This window comes from Gallinula chloropus (assembly GCF_964237585.1).
Source record: "Gallinula chloropus genome assembly, chromosome: 1".
NCBI lineage: Eukaryota > Metazoa > Chordata > Aves > Gruiformes > Rallidae > Gallinula > Gallinula chloropus.
In genome coordinates this window covers 38843827-38858707 of record NC_140085.1, presented here as the reverse complement: position 1 = coordinate 38858707, position 14881 = coordinate 38843827, and the positions used below count along the sequence as shown (strand labels likewise).

The 14881-nt window shown below is 42.3% G+C and overlaps 1 protein-coding gene across 1 annotated transcript; it reads left to right on the top strand.

Annotated features, from left to right (window-relative positions):
* Positions 1 to 7420: 7420 nt before the first annotated feature.
* On the top strand, positions 7421 to 10593 carry GPR85 (G protein-coupled receptor 85). The gene is made up of 2 exons (XM_084279168.1): positions 7421 to 7622; positions 9274 to 10593. The coding sequence occupies exon 2, from the start codon at positions 9449 to 9451 to the stop codon at positions 10559 to 10561; it is 1113 nt and encodes a 370-aa protein (XP_084135294.1). The 5' UTR covers positions 7421 to 7622; positions 9274 to 9448; the 3' UTR covers positions 10562 to 10593.
* The last annotated feature ends 4288 nt before the right edge of the window (positions 10594 to 14881 follow it).

Here is a 14881-nt window from a genome sequence, read left to right as displayed (position 1 = left end):
GTCTCTGTTCTGTGTCATCTTCCCTGGGCTGCAGGGGATGCAGGGGACAACCTGCTCCACCATGGTCTTTTCCATGGGCTGCAGGGGAATCTCTCTCTCCGGCACCTAGAGCACCTTCACCCCCTTGAGCGCCTCCTCCTTCACTGACCTTGGTGTCTGCACAGCTTCTTAAATCTTCTCACTCCCTTCCCCGGTGGCAAAAAGCAGCTGCTTGTGGGGTTTTTTTTTTTTTCTCTTAAATATAATTCACAGAGGTGCTATGACCATCGCCAATGGGCTCTGCCTTGGTCAGCTGCAGGTCCAGTCTTGAGTCAGCTGGTATTTACTCTGCGAGGCCTAGGGGAAGCTACTGACTGCTTCTTGCAGAAGCCGCCCCTGCAGCCTCCCCGCCCCCACCTCCACCAGAACCCAGACATGCAAAACCACAGCAGGAGGAAATGTGCATAAATTTGCTTAGTCATTATAAAACTTCATGACAGAAAATATATGAAAAATAATGAACCATAATCACTCCTTTCATTATGCCCCAAGCTCATCCGAATAATCTTTGGTGAGCCAACAGCACAAAAAGAGCAATCCCTGCCAGCCTGGCAATCCCCCCAGTGAACTGAACAGAATTCCACACATACCCATACATGCTTGGGATAAAGTAGGTTTACCTAACTGGTATAGTTATGTGCATCTCAGACACGATGCTGTCTACACGTGATACTGGGTGCATAAAAATGTTGGGACACAGCTCAGCTGGGAGATGTCATCCTTCTCCTGCCTCTCGGGCGTTTTCAAGTCCCTCTCTCAAGGCGAGCATTCTGTTCTGTAATGTCACTAACCCTATTCATTTTGCTCCACAGTGTTCCACTGGCGCCTGCAATGGCGATAGGAAAAATGTGTTCTTGAATGCTGTGATTGGCACTGTTAATGACCATGACACTGCAGAGCTGCTGTCTGCTTCAGCTGTGGTTAGCTGATTTCAAGTCCTGAATTTCCATTTAGTAAGGTAAACCAGGAGCATTACACAACCTTTGAGAAAGCGTTTTGTGGAAAACTCAAGTGTTAAAATAGCACAGACAAAAGGACTATCAAATACAGTGTCTGAGAAGGGGTGAGGTGCACCAACAACACAAACCCAACAGTTTATTTAAAAAAATAAAATCTACAAGCTTTTGCCTATCGCTGGCTTCTAAAGGTAATAGATGGCACCTCCAAAAGCACAGTAACAGATTCCCCCACTGGAGTAAACTGACATAGCTTTCCATGTTAGTGGTCCCGGGGTGCTGACTTGCAGTCCTTGGAAATCTCTCATTTGGGGGTGCTCCACTTTTACCCAAACGTGGATGGTAAAGTGTCAGAAGGCCAGATATGAGAACAACACTCAGGGAAGAAGCCAACCCTGCTTAAACATGCCCTGGATCAGTGCTCCCAGTTTGGCTCCTGAATTCTGAAAGACTCTCAACCTGTTTTGCACCAGATTGTTTTCATATTATTGGTTAGACGAGCCTTGTGCCTTGCACCTATGGTGGTTTAGTTATGAATTCCTTACTGTGCTCAACATCATTCCTTTCAGCTGTTTCGGATGCTGAACTGTACCAGTATGATGGATTCAAAAACTGGTGAATGGGATGTATTTACAGTAGTTGAAAAACATATTGGAATGTAGCATATACTAAAATATGTACAATTAATTGGATTAATTAAACTGCAGATGAAAATATATTAAATAAATGAATCACTACTTCTGTAAAACTATTCCCAGTGTCTGTGCATGTGCTTCAACAAATCCCATCTACAAGGATCATAAGGAATGGTATTTTATATTTTGTAATGGAGAAAGAAGAAACAACATGGCAATGTTAGAGAAGTATTCTCAACCAGTCAAAAGTATTATCTCAACAAATCTCTCTACTTGGAACTACTTCTTCAGATACTATGATGTTCCTTTTATTATTATTTTTTCCTTCTGTGGAGCTCAGTCATCAATCTGCATCACTGTGGATGTGACTGGCTCTTTTTTTGAAGTTATGTGTTATCACTCCACCTTGGGTGTGAAAAGAAGCAATTTGGCAATTCTTCAGTAGAGGACAACATACACATGGCACACAAAAAACAAAGACGACATATGGACCTTTCTTTGGCCCTTCACCTCTCTGTTTAAAGGCCATTTGTGAAGTACTGTGATTTAAAAATGTAGCTTATCTTTTTGAAGGCTCAAGTAATTAGAAGTGCAATTTAACAATGGTAATTATTCATGGCCACAGTTAAGTTCATTTGCATTTTTAACTACCTGATATGCAAGTGAAATCGAGAAATTACTTGTCCACACCACTTAAATTGCATAAAAAATAACCAAACACTACAACACTGATTTAACAGTGAATCTGCAAAAGCCAGAAGCAAAAGACTTCTCCAGTGTTTCCAATGTAGTCTTAATGAATGAACTGGAAAACATGTTCAGAAGCCTGAGGATACAGTAGGTAAGCATCTGTAGGGATTTTCAGAAGCATATTGGTGCCTCACTCCCATGAGTCACACAGAGTAGAGGTTTTCCTCTGCAGAACAAAGCCTTTTTCACATGCCTAGCAGATAACCTTATGTGTATGTGCCCTTAAACCTTCATTTATCGCTGTGTAAACGTGCCACACGGATAAACTTTTAAGAACAAAAATTAAGTTTCAGAGGGTAGTTATGAAGCATTTTTAAAAATACCTAATTAAATATCTTGGAGAAATATTTATAAACATTTGAGGATCTGGCTAAATAAAAAATAATTAATTATCCATAGGAATTGTTATAGTCACGTGAATGCAATTTTGTTATAGGTGACAGCATGCATCAGTGATACAGAGACCATGGGAGAGATTTTCAGTGTGGGGTGAAATTTATGCCTGTGCTGAGAGCCAACCCAGGAGCCAGACACTACTAACAAATGTCTTTACTCTGCAAATACTTTACAAAGCACAGGAATCAAATATATTGCAGGTGAAATTCTCCATTGTGCAGGGGTCTTACACAGGTCTCTGTATTACATAAGTCCTGCTTAAATACTATTTTAAAGTTGCACAAATCTACTGCACAGGCAAGAAATTTCCCTTGGAAGGCTTCCTTGAGCCCTTTGAAAAGGATGTACTTTGATAGCATCTATCACAGTCTCTTAAGCAATACATAAATCCTGTGCTGGCCTCTGCACAGAGGTGGGTACACCTTGCAGAGTATCTCTCCTGTTTTGCAGAAATGTTGCAAAATCCTACAGTGCTTCAGAGTTTGCATTATACAGACTGGGTAGACACTGCATATAGACACATTTCAAGACAGCCTGTAAACACCTTAATTACTAATAGGGTCATAAATATTTTATATATTCACAACTTCCGTCCCTAAGCTGAAATCCTCATTCTCCTAAAATTGTTATTGCTGACTTTGGTGACACCAGTATCTCACCCAATCTTTTCAGCTGACAGTTACTTGTCACCTCTGGTCTGTCTTCTAGCCAACCTCTACCTCAGACATTATTAGTGAGACTTCTCAGCATCAGACTTCTCTCAAAAACCTCTCCCGTGTTACAAAAAAAAAGCTCAAAACAGTAAGAATCACCTACCCAGCCTCCTCATCTGGCTCACAACTGTGGTACAGGATTCCAGGGCATGTACCCTCAAAATAAATTAGGTGACAAAAACCCAAAATGCTACTTACAAAGTTACTTACAAATGATACTTACTACAACCCAACAAAGTTCCTCTGCCACTGTGCTCAGCTGTCCTCCCAGGTCAGTGCCCACATTCCTGGTACCTTGGCCACGTGCACCCACACATCACCACCACCTCACAGCAATAAGCTGCCCAGATATGTAGATGATGCCAAAGACCAAGAACATCAAAACAGGATTCTCCAATAAGCTGATCCTGATCTGGGAATGGACTTAGTTGATCTAATTCACTGGACTCAGTCCCTTTGTCATTCTTAAACTGTATTTAAATTGAAAAAAATGACAATAGGAATATAGGATCCTCAGTCACCACCACCAAAGCACAGTACTTCACTAGCTACTACTTTCTAGGACATGATTATAAAATAACTCCAACAGAGGAAAATGAAGCAGCTCTGTACCATAGCTGTCAACAATTTGCAGTGGGGTTGCCCAAACCCAGAGATGGTTCACATCTTTGTTCTAAATCAGAAAAACAGGGAAATTATCTTGGCTCTCTCATTATATAGGTAAACTCTAATGAGCTTGCTGCTAGCTCTAAGAGGATACATGAATGCTCTTGCACTTACACTTCGGTTGCACTTTCTCCCTTTATTCTTCCTTCCTGGGGAAAAACAGACTTATGTACTTAAGGGAAAAAAAAAACAAAAAACAAAAAACAAAAAGCAGGACAAGAAATTTACTTTCTTGGCAGTAATCATTTCCTCTAAGATGTTTATATAGCATGCAGGTTCTCTGGGGTTTTTGAACCTCCTTCCTGTTGCCCACCTTACATTGTGAAGTTGCAATTTATTCAGGGTTCAGCATCCCTCCTTGTAACAAAGCCCAAAGAGATTCTGCTTGGCTACCCCTGATGTGTTCACCTTGCAACAATGGCTGCATCACAAGTATCTTTCTGAACCTTTAATCTCTCTAGTCCAACTATGCTGAAGAACTGGTTAGCACAGATGTCTTCACTTGTCCTTCCACAGTTATTCTCCTCATCCCCTTCCAATAGCACGTTCATTCCTGGTTCATGCTTCCTGGAGTTATCTTGGCTGACATCTACCATTGCTTCCCAGATTCCCAATCCCATGACTCCTGGATTTGATTTCCCTCCATGGGGAATATGACCTACTCTCAGCACAACAACTTAACAGAGCTCCACCAGAAGGGTTTCTCTTGCTTAACTCTACCCTTGTGATAATGAGAATAATTAATGTAATAATTAGAATAGAGTGCAATCCATCCAATATATTTTAGACTTGAGCTCAGAATGAGATGATCTGCTCCCTAAAGCATCTTTCTTTCACCACTGACTACAACGGGAAACTATTTTAGTTATATTTATTTCGGTATAGATGCCTATGTTTCACTGAACAAAATTACAGCACTGGTTCTCAGAATACGCATATGATGACAAATGGATTTATCCTGAACCAGTGGTTGCACACTGAATGAATTCTGAAGCCAATAGATTACTTCTAAAAAGACTGTGGCAGGTATAAAAGAAAAGCAAGTTCTTAAATGAGATATAGGAATATATTTCTGTAACACCTTTAAGAGAAAGCACAGACAGAAAAGGTTCAAAGCTACTGCACTGGATCTTTTTTTACAATGATAATAATGATAATGTCATATTGTTTACTCTTAAGTACAAATCATGAATCAGAGTCTAAGAATAGGCCCTGACCATGAACATACTATAGCCATCCTGTACATTCCTCACCTGGTATTTTAAGTGCTGAAATTTAATGGCATTTGGAAAATTCTTTGCTATATTAGACCACTGAAGTGCTTGCTCTTGCTGGCTTAGTAGCCAATTCCTTGTCCTTCTATTTTAACATTAAGAATAACTTTAAAAGTCATTGTGGATGTACCTTTGGGTACATATACTTAACAACAGCAAAGGGATAGTTGGAGAGGCTTGGAGCCTAGCTAACTGTGACATGAAAGGTGCAGCTTGAAGAAGTAAGTTTAATAGCTGCGCAAAATGGCATTTTAAAAAGTGAAACTAATCCCAGAGATGAGGACCAACACAAAAATCATCGTAAGCACATTCACAGGAAAAGAAACAGTTATTTTAAAAAGTGTGGTACCTGAGCTCTGTGGAAGTTTACTGCTCAAGAATAAATTTTGTCCAAAGCAAGTTCCATGCTTGAAACAGTGTGATTCTTAAGTAAATTAATTTTCTGTCAGCTCCAGACCTTTGGGCCTCATTAGACTGTTACAGAAGCTAATGTTGTTTCACCACCCATCCCAATGCCTTTTAGAAAGTGCTGAAAAAAGATGAACCCAAACTTTTGACAACAGCCTTAAAAAAATGCCTGTAGCCTACTAACGGCCTCAAAGATGTGACACACATTATGAATCAACCCCATAAATCTATCCCCCAGAAGGATTTATTCTGACTTCAGCGGAAGCTCCCAGCAAAGAAGTTTCTCAGAATCCAAACCTCCCAACCCAAAATAATCCGTTCCTCAACTGCCTGGCAGCCAGGACGAATTACTTTTGGGGAAAGCCTTCCCTTATCTTGCCGCTTCTCCCCAATAAACTTCCACAAAACCCGGAGGGGCGGGAGGGCGGAGGGACGCGCCCTTTCGAGTTCCACCCCAACCCTCACCGTTGCCTCACGGATTTTCTTTTTTTTTTTTTTTTTAACGGCGGTGGCACCCAGCAAAGGCCGGGGCCAGCGGGCGGGGAGGCCGGCGACAGGCCCCTGCGGCGGCCCAGGCCACGGGCCGCCTCACGGCGTCGCCGCCTCGGCCCACCGGCCCCCATGACATCATCGGGGCGGCTCGGTATCGATCCCCCCACCGGTTAACGGCTCGAGCGCTGCTGCTCCGCGCCGACTGCCGCTGTCACCGCTGCCGCCCTACTATGCGCTGAGGGGAAATGCTGGCCCTGCCACGGACGGAACCGGCTCACGTTAAAATTCATCACTGTCGCCATGCAGCGCACTGACAGCTCTGCGCCGGCTTTGGGCTGAACGCCGGGAAGCCGCCTTCAGTGGCTGCGAGGCGGGAGGCAGCGGAGCCAGAGGGAAGGTGCGGTGTCCTAACGGCCCCGCGGCAAATTCGCCTTCCCCGAACCACGGTACTTTTTAAGGAGCCCTTCCTGGCCCAGGGGCCAGGAAGAAGGAATTCACCGGGTGGGAATCGGCGGGATCGAAAACGAGCCTCGGGCGGGAGGATCCGAGCAGCGGCAGCTGAAGAAACCGCCCGGTCCCTCGCCTGACAGGCTGCGACGTGCACCGCGGCGGCCGCTTCCTAACCCCCATTTTAAGCGAAAATGGGCGGGAGGGGGAGTTCAAAGGCATAAACAAGGAGCGCAGGACCGAATTCCTCCCCCTCCCTTTCCTCAAGCTTCCTTGCCCAGGCTCGCCAATAAATCCAGCTCGGCTATGCATCGCAATGGGAACGTGCCGCCCGGAGGCTGCCTTCCCCTCACTGAGGAGGCTGCTGCCGCCGCCGCTGTCGCCGAGGATGCCTTCCCCTCACTGGGGGGGCTGCTGCCGCTGAGGCTGCCAACCCATCACTGAGGAGACTGCTGCTGCCGCGGAGGTTGCCTTGCCCTCACTGAGACAGCAGCAGCTGCCGCCGCCGCTGAGGCTGCCTTGCCCTCATTGAAGCGGCAGCCGCCGCTGCGTTACTGGGAGAGATTGTGCCGCTGCGACAGGGGAGGACGGGGCTCGGCGCGCAGGGAGGAGGCGCAGTGAGCATGCGCCGCCCGAGCCACTGACTGGCTTCTCAGTCAGGGAACCGAGGGGGGAGGAAAAAAAAAGAAAGAAAGAAAAAAATAAAGGAAAAGGATCGAGAGAAAGAAGAATGAAAGGCGGCAGAGGAAAACAAAAACGGTTCTAAAAGAGACCGGCCGGGATAAAGCGGCTCTCGGTCGGCGGGAAGGAGCAGCTCTGGCATGAGGGGATCTCCGGCACCAACAGGTAGGAGGAGAGGGGCTGGGGAGTCTGGGGGTGCCGAGGGCTGCCGCAGCTGCAGGTGCGTGTGGGGAGGGCTCCCCGCCTCGGGGAGCGGGTCCGGGGAGGGGGGTGATTTCTAAAGAAGCGGCATGATGGAAGTGTTCAGAGACAATGCCTCTTCCCTTCTCCCGAGCTCCCCGCCGCGGGAGGCTCTCGCATGGCTCCGGCAGATGCGGCTGCCAGGCAGCGGCACCCGGGCTCCCTTGCAGCGCGGCGCAGTCCAGCCCTGCATGGCCGTGCGTGGGGGGGAGCGGGTGTCTTCGTGAGCGTGTGTGTGTGTGTCAGTGTGAGTGAGCGAGTGTGTGTGTGTGTGTGCGGAGGTAGGGCCGGCCGCTCGGCGGGGACAGCTCCACAGAGGAGGGGAAGCGGCGGGGCTGGCGGGGGGGGGGGGGGGGGGGGGAGGGGGAGCCTGATTTCATGGTTTTAAAACGATGCCATGATCTGATCAGCCTCTGTTTACACAGCAGCAATCAGGCTCTTTTGTGGACGGTAAGAATGGAAGGATTTTGCTGGGATTCAATGGGAATATCCTTTTGTACACCCGAGGTGGCATAGGAAACACTTGGTGCGAATAATGAAGGAGCCTGATCATGCCTGCTGTGGCTCCTGTCCCTGGCTCTGGAGGGAGAGGGAGAGAGAGAAAAAAAACAAAAATCAAAAAAACCCCCAACCAACCCCAAACCAACCCCAGCAGCAGCAGACAGTTCTTTAATTTATTTTATTTTATTGCATGAAATGTGTTCCGGTATGATTCACTGGGAGGATTAGTGGGAATCGGGGAGCCCTAATTAGCTGAAAAAAATCAATTTATTACATGTTTATTTAGGCATAACCAAAACCAGCCCTCCTGAAAGGATGGGCATTGTATCTTGGGTGTGTTGCCTATTTTTGCACAGTATTTACACTGGCCGTTGCTTATTATTAATTATGTTGAGGCTTTAAAGATTTGCATTAAAGCGGGGGGGAGGGGGGAGACCCTCAAGCATACTGCTATCGGCTGTCTGGCATACCTGTTTATTTGAAAGCCTAAATGATAAAATTATGGTTTATAGGAGGAAGGGAGGGGGATAATGAATACTGTTTCTCTTACGATGTGCATGAACTAACACAGTGTGATTAATGTGCTTTGGTGACTTGGGTTAAAAAACATAAATTCTGCAGGGTTTCTTTGGGTGTGATCCGTATCAACACAGCAGCTGCCTCTAAAACATTGACAAATACTGTAGCCGTAAAATAAATGTAGGTGATGTCAAAATATCAGCAGTCTTTGGGGATTTTTTAAAAAGATGTCAGTGATTAACTCTTGGGCTTGCAAACTGGGAATCTTTTGATTCATAAAATCTCTGAGGCTTTAACTGTAAAATTATATATGTTACCAAATATAAGGGGCACCGGTCAGTTCTGAAACTGTAATGAGCCAAATCTGTGAAATGCCAATAATCAATCATGCTAAACAGTTAGTATTAAAAAAAAAAAAGCCTCATGATTTTTAAAAACAAACAATAGTACTCAAATTTACAACTTCATTTGGTTCTCCATAAATTAACATCTTTGTTAGCACTTTCTCACATCATTTCTTGTTAACTTAAGAACTGATAGCTCGATTTTTTTTCAGATATTTTGATGGCATGACAAATCAGAACGAAGAGGATGTACTGTATGACTAGACACAGGATCAGTTCTGTTTGTGGATTACATTTTCAGTAAGATGTATGGATCTATTTTTTCCTTGTTCTTATATATAGATCATGAGACTTGACTGAGGCAATATACATATCATCCATCCATCTATGGCGAACTACAGCCATGCAGCTGACAACATTTTACAAAATCTCTCTCCTTTAACAGCTTTTCTGAAACTGACTTCACTGGGTTTCATAATAGGAGTCAGTGTGGTGGGTAACCTTCTGATCTCCATTTTGCTAGTCAAAGATAAGACCTTGCATAGAGCTCCTTACTACTTCCTGTTGGATCTTTGCTGCTCAGATATCCTCAGATCTGCAATTTGTTTCCCATTTGTTTTCACCTCTGTAAAAAATGGCTCTACCTGGACGTATGGGACTCTTACTTGCAAAGTGATTGCCTTTTTGGGGGTTTTGTCCTGCTTTCACACTGCTTTCATGTTATTCTGCATAAGCGTCACCAGATACTTAGCTATTGCCCACCACCGTTTTTATACGAAAAGGCTGACCTTCTGGACTTGTTTGGCCGTTATCTGTATGGTGTGGACCCTCTCTGTAGCCATGGCTTTCCCCCCAGTTTTAGATGTGGGCACCTACTCGTTCATTAGGGAGGAAGACCAATGCACTTTCCAGCATCGTTCCTTCAGGGCTAACGATTCCTTGGGATTTATGCTTCTTCTTGCCCTTATCCTCCTAGCTACACAGCTTGTCTACCTCAAGCTGATATTTTTTGTTCACGATCGCAGGAAAATGAAGCCAGTCCAGTTTGTTGCAGCAGTGAGCCAGAACTGGACTTTTCATGGTCCTGGAGCGAGTGGTCAAGCAGCTGCTAATTGGCTGGCTGGATTTGGAAGGGGTCCCACACCTCCAACCTTGTTGGGAATCAGGCAAAACGCGAACACCACAGGCAGGAGAAGGCTACTGGTTTTAGATGAGTTCAAAATGGAGAAGAGAATCAGCAGAATGTTCTACATCATGACATTCCTCTTTCTGACCTTGTGGGGTCCCTATTTGGTAGCCTGTTACTGGAGAGTTTTTGCAAGAGGGCCTGTAGTACCAGGGGGATTTCTAACGGCCGCTGTCTGGATGAGTTTTGCCCAAGCTGGAATCAATCCTTTTGTCTGCATTTTCTCCAACAGGGAGCTGAGGCGCTGTTTCAGCACAACCCTTCTTTACTGCAGAAAATCCAGGTTACCAAGGGAACCTTACTGTGTTATATGAGGGAGCATCTGTAAATCTTTAGCCTTGTGAAACACTACCATTCTCTGCTAAGCAATTGTGGCCTGTAGCCATGTCTTGAGAAGAAAATCAAGAATGGGATGTCAGCAGTTGTAAGGATTTGGGCAACATTCTGCAGTCTTTGCAATAGCTCACCTCTAATCCTATTTTAAACCTAAACATGTTCCTGCTGACCACTGCTGAAGGTTTGTAATTAAGAACAAAGGACTGAACTACTGCCCTGAATTCCTTTATGTGGTTGAAATCTAGATTATGAAAGTAGCAGGTGCTAAGTATCAGTGCTAAATGCTGTGTATATCACTACATAAAATAAGACCATCAAAAAGATTAGCATTGGACATCTTAATAAATTAAGTTGATATGAGGTTAATGTGTTGGTAAAACTAATTTTAGACATTTGAAGACCTTTAAAACATTTCATACAATTATTGTTTTGCAAAGACTGAAAACTGGGGACTCAAGTACTGTAACTGATTAAAGATGTGCCATGCATTATTGGATTATCACACTTACAAATCTGTTTGCCTTGTGAGTAAGTTTTGGGGAGCATTCCAAAGCAGTATTTTTGTTCAGATTTAGACTTTACTTTTTTTTTTCCAAATATGTTACTCTTTCTAAATACCATTTTCCTTAACAGTGAAATTACTAACATTTAACTGTATTCTGTGTTTTTTGCTGATTTGGTATAAAGTTTAATAGACTCTTATTTATATTTTTTAAAAAGCTAGATATCAGTCTGTTAGGCAACGTTAATGATAATATCCAGTCATAATTGAACAGTTATAATTATACAGAATAAACACATGTTGCCTTAAAGGGTTATCTAGTATCTTCCATTTTGTTTAGCATTGAAGCAAATAAGCAAGGAAAATTGAATCAATAACTCTGGTCAGTCATTTGGGAGTGCATGAAAGATCACTTAGTCCTCTTTTTTCCTTTTTACTCCAATGGTTCCCAAAATCAGTATGCACATCACTGGGATGATATGATTTTTTTTTCTAGGTGTGCCGCCCTTTCTAGTTTGTTCTGAGAAACACAGGCAGTTGATGTATGTTTATATTTTAAGACAGCTGTCATGGGGAGACCGCAGCCTTAGTATGATATCTTGCACAATTTGTGAAGCATTTATTCTACTGAAGGCACAGTCTTGTTTATATTTTCTGCACATTTTGGTGTATTGGTTGTTTTAAATTATTTAAGTTTTAACTTGTGAAAGCATATAATATGATTTCTTAGTATTTTAGAAATACATTAGAGTCTGTGAGTCTTTCCTTCTTTAAGATACAGATGTGTGGATTTCAATATAAAGTTGCATTTGCCAAAATTTACCTGTGTAGCTTGTTAATTTTCTTGGAATAAAATTTTACATTTTTCCAGTTATACAATTAACCTTTTTTATTTTGTCTAGTGAGCTAGCATGAAGTACTGAGAATGTAGCCATTATGAATTATTATCCTTTGCAGTCACTGTATTCCCAAACTGTAAATGCATGAATGATGGGGACCACAGGATTGATAAATGATATTATCTACAGTAGCACTATTGTGTAGTTTATCATAATTACCCATCTATCTGTTCTAATATGTCAGTTATATTTAAAGTTACAACACAGTATTTGACATTAACTCCACAGTTTAATTTTGGAAAATGTGTATATTTGAAGCACAACATCATGAGTTGGTCGATCATAAAAAAAACATGGATTTTTCTTAATTTTTTGGAGACAAGACTAGAGGTCTTAAATCAGTATTGGTATCTCTTGTCCTTTGTTGTAGTTTTATGACCAGCAAGTTAATCTATACATACACAAGCAGCAGTCAATAATGGAAATGCTTAAATTTGTATGATAACATTATACAACATATGCAACAATTCAGAGAGTTGTGTCTATATGTGATCAGACAACTTGATCAAAGATTTAGTGAGCAATCTGTTTGACCTCACTTACACTTTTATACTGAGGTTGATTGGTTGAGAGGCATGGCTTTATATACTGTGTTGAAACAGAAAAAAATTGCTAAAATAATGAGTCCTCATCAGTACAAGAATGTTTCAGAACGCAATTTGAAACGGGACCAATAAACTTCTACCAAAAGGACTTTTTTATTACACTGGAAAAGGCTTTGAAATTGAGGTAGTTAAGCAGTTGTCAAAGATAGCAAGAGTGAATAAAAACTGAATCGTATGTGGAGAAAAATTCTGGAAGTTAATCCCACTTAAGTTTATTAAAAGGTTGATTGGCAATAACTTCAGTCTAATTTCTATAACATAGTAACCTTTACAAGGAACATTGATATTACATATTGTAATAAAGAAGTACATATAAATAAAGTTGTAAATAGTGTTATAGTTGTAGAAGTAGTTGGTTCTGAAGATTAGCCAGAAAATTTTCAACTATGAAACTTCAACAGCTGCAAATCTGGGGCCTGACCTAACTCCTAATAAAGTCAGTTGGTGTTTTCCCATTAACTTCATTTGGAGCAGAAGCAGGCCCTTACATTTCTATAGTACTATGCTTCTGAAATACTAAGAAGGCTGTATTTACTATGCAGTGGGAAAAAAAACACAAAACCAAACCAATTTAAAATTATTTCCCTGGAAGTTTTGCAAGCAGTAACTGATGTAAATTAAAATAATAAACAGTAAACAAATCTGAAAGCAAATATTTTGCTAAATGTTTTTCTTTGATATGAATATAATTCCTTTGGCTAACTGAAAAATACACAACTATATTACAACCTGGCAGGGGAGAGGTACTTTTTTTTAAAGTGAATTTTTATAACTGTTCCAATAAGAAGTCTTGTGACCAAAGTATTTCCTTTTATTTTCTCCAGTGTTGAAAGACCAAGGGGATGTTCAGTGAATTCAAGGGCAACATACCAAGTAACGTTTTATGCAAAGATGGAACTCACTGACACAGGATGCCAAGCAGTTTAGAGAGATTCCTACAAGAATTAGATGTATACATGAATTAAAGCAGTGCGTGCAGGTTTTGTCATCAGCGTCGTTGTGATCCAAGTCAGCATGTCAAACCCAGTGTATAAAATTCAAAGGACCAAGAGGGTTTATTTCAATGCAGTACACGCTTGTGTCACAGTCTGGAAAGCCTTTTGCTTTCGTTATAGTGCAGGAGTTAAGGTGTTGCCAAAGCTAGAATATGGGGCTGGTTGGTTGCTGCTCTCAGAACAGCACAGAATATCACACTATTTTATATTTGCCTTGATCTTTGATGCTCATGGGTAATGTGAAGTTAGTAGTTTTAATTTTCCTGGTGGCACAAAAAAAGAGCGAAAAGGCTGTCTGCACCTGTTGCTTTCCTGCCCTCTGTTGCCCCACTGGCCCTTTGGCAGCCTCTCCATCAATCCTTCTTCAAGATTAAATGTTTCATATACTGAGTTTTACATTTCTCCTGCTCCTTAAGAAGTGTCTCAGCCATCCCTCCTCCCCACCAGATAAGTTTCTGCAACAGCTTCCCAAGGTTTGTCAGTGTCTGGGTCTCCTCCCTGAAGACAGACAAGAGACTTCCACTTCCTTCCAGCTGCCTTTGTAGTTCATGGACTCATCATTCTGTGGTGTGTGGCTAGTGCATTGCTGTCTTCTGGCTTTGGTCATGGAGTAGATGCTATTCTAGGTTGCGCAGACAGAAATGGGAATGGGGAGGGGGCAGCAGGAAACAACTTCCCCTCTCCCAGCTCCTTCATATAGAAACTGCTGCTATTGTTGGGTTGCCCAGGAGCATATGATTTTTTTAAAGCATATTCGGTGCTAATGACCCTCTAAACAAATAAAATGTACAGTTAGACAATTAATGCTAATTAATTGGCTAATTAATGCTGGGTTTGGTACAGCTACAAAATATTATTACAAAATGGCTTTCCTTCAGTCTCGCCCTTGGGGCCAGAAGAGTCCACTGTATGTATCTCTCTCCTTTTAAGTGCATTGAGTTTGTTCACTTGTATTGTCTTGCCTTTGCCTTTCAAGCATGTGAACATTTTACTTATATTAATAGGAGGCCCTTATTGCAGCAAGCTGCTATTACTCATGGGTTTAAAAAATAAAAGGGAACTCTGATGAGGTGTTCACCTCTGTTCCAGGTGAATTAGAGAAGTATTTTGACAAACAATTTTATTTTTTTTTAAACCAAATGTCGAATAAAACTGTAGGTTGCTGGGCTCCTTCATAATTACTCAGTCAGCTCTCCAAAACCAGAAATGGAGTAGACTAACCTATGTAAAGCTAAACCATAGGTAATACAAAGCATATGCACATTCGATAAGAACTTCCTGTGTTTATTACATTTAT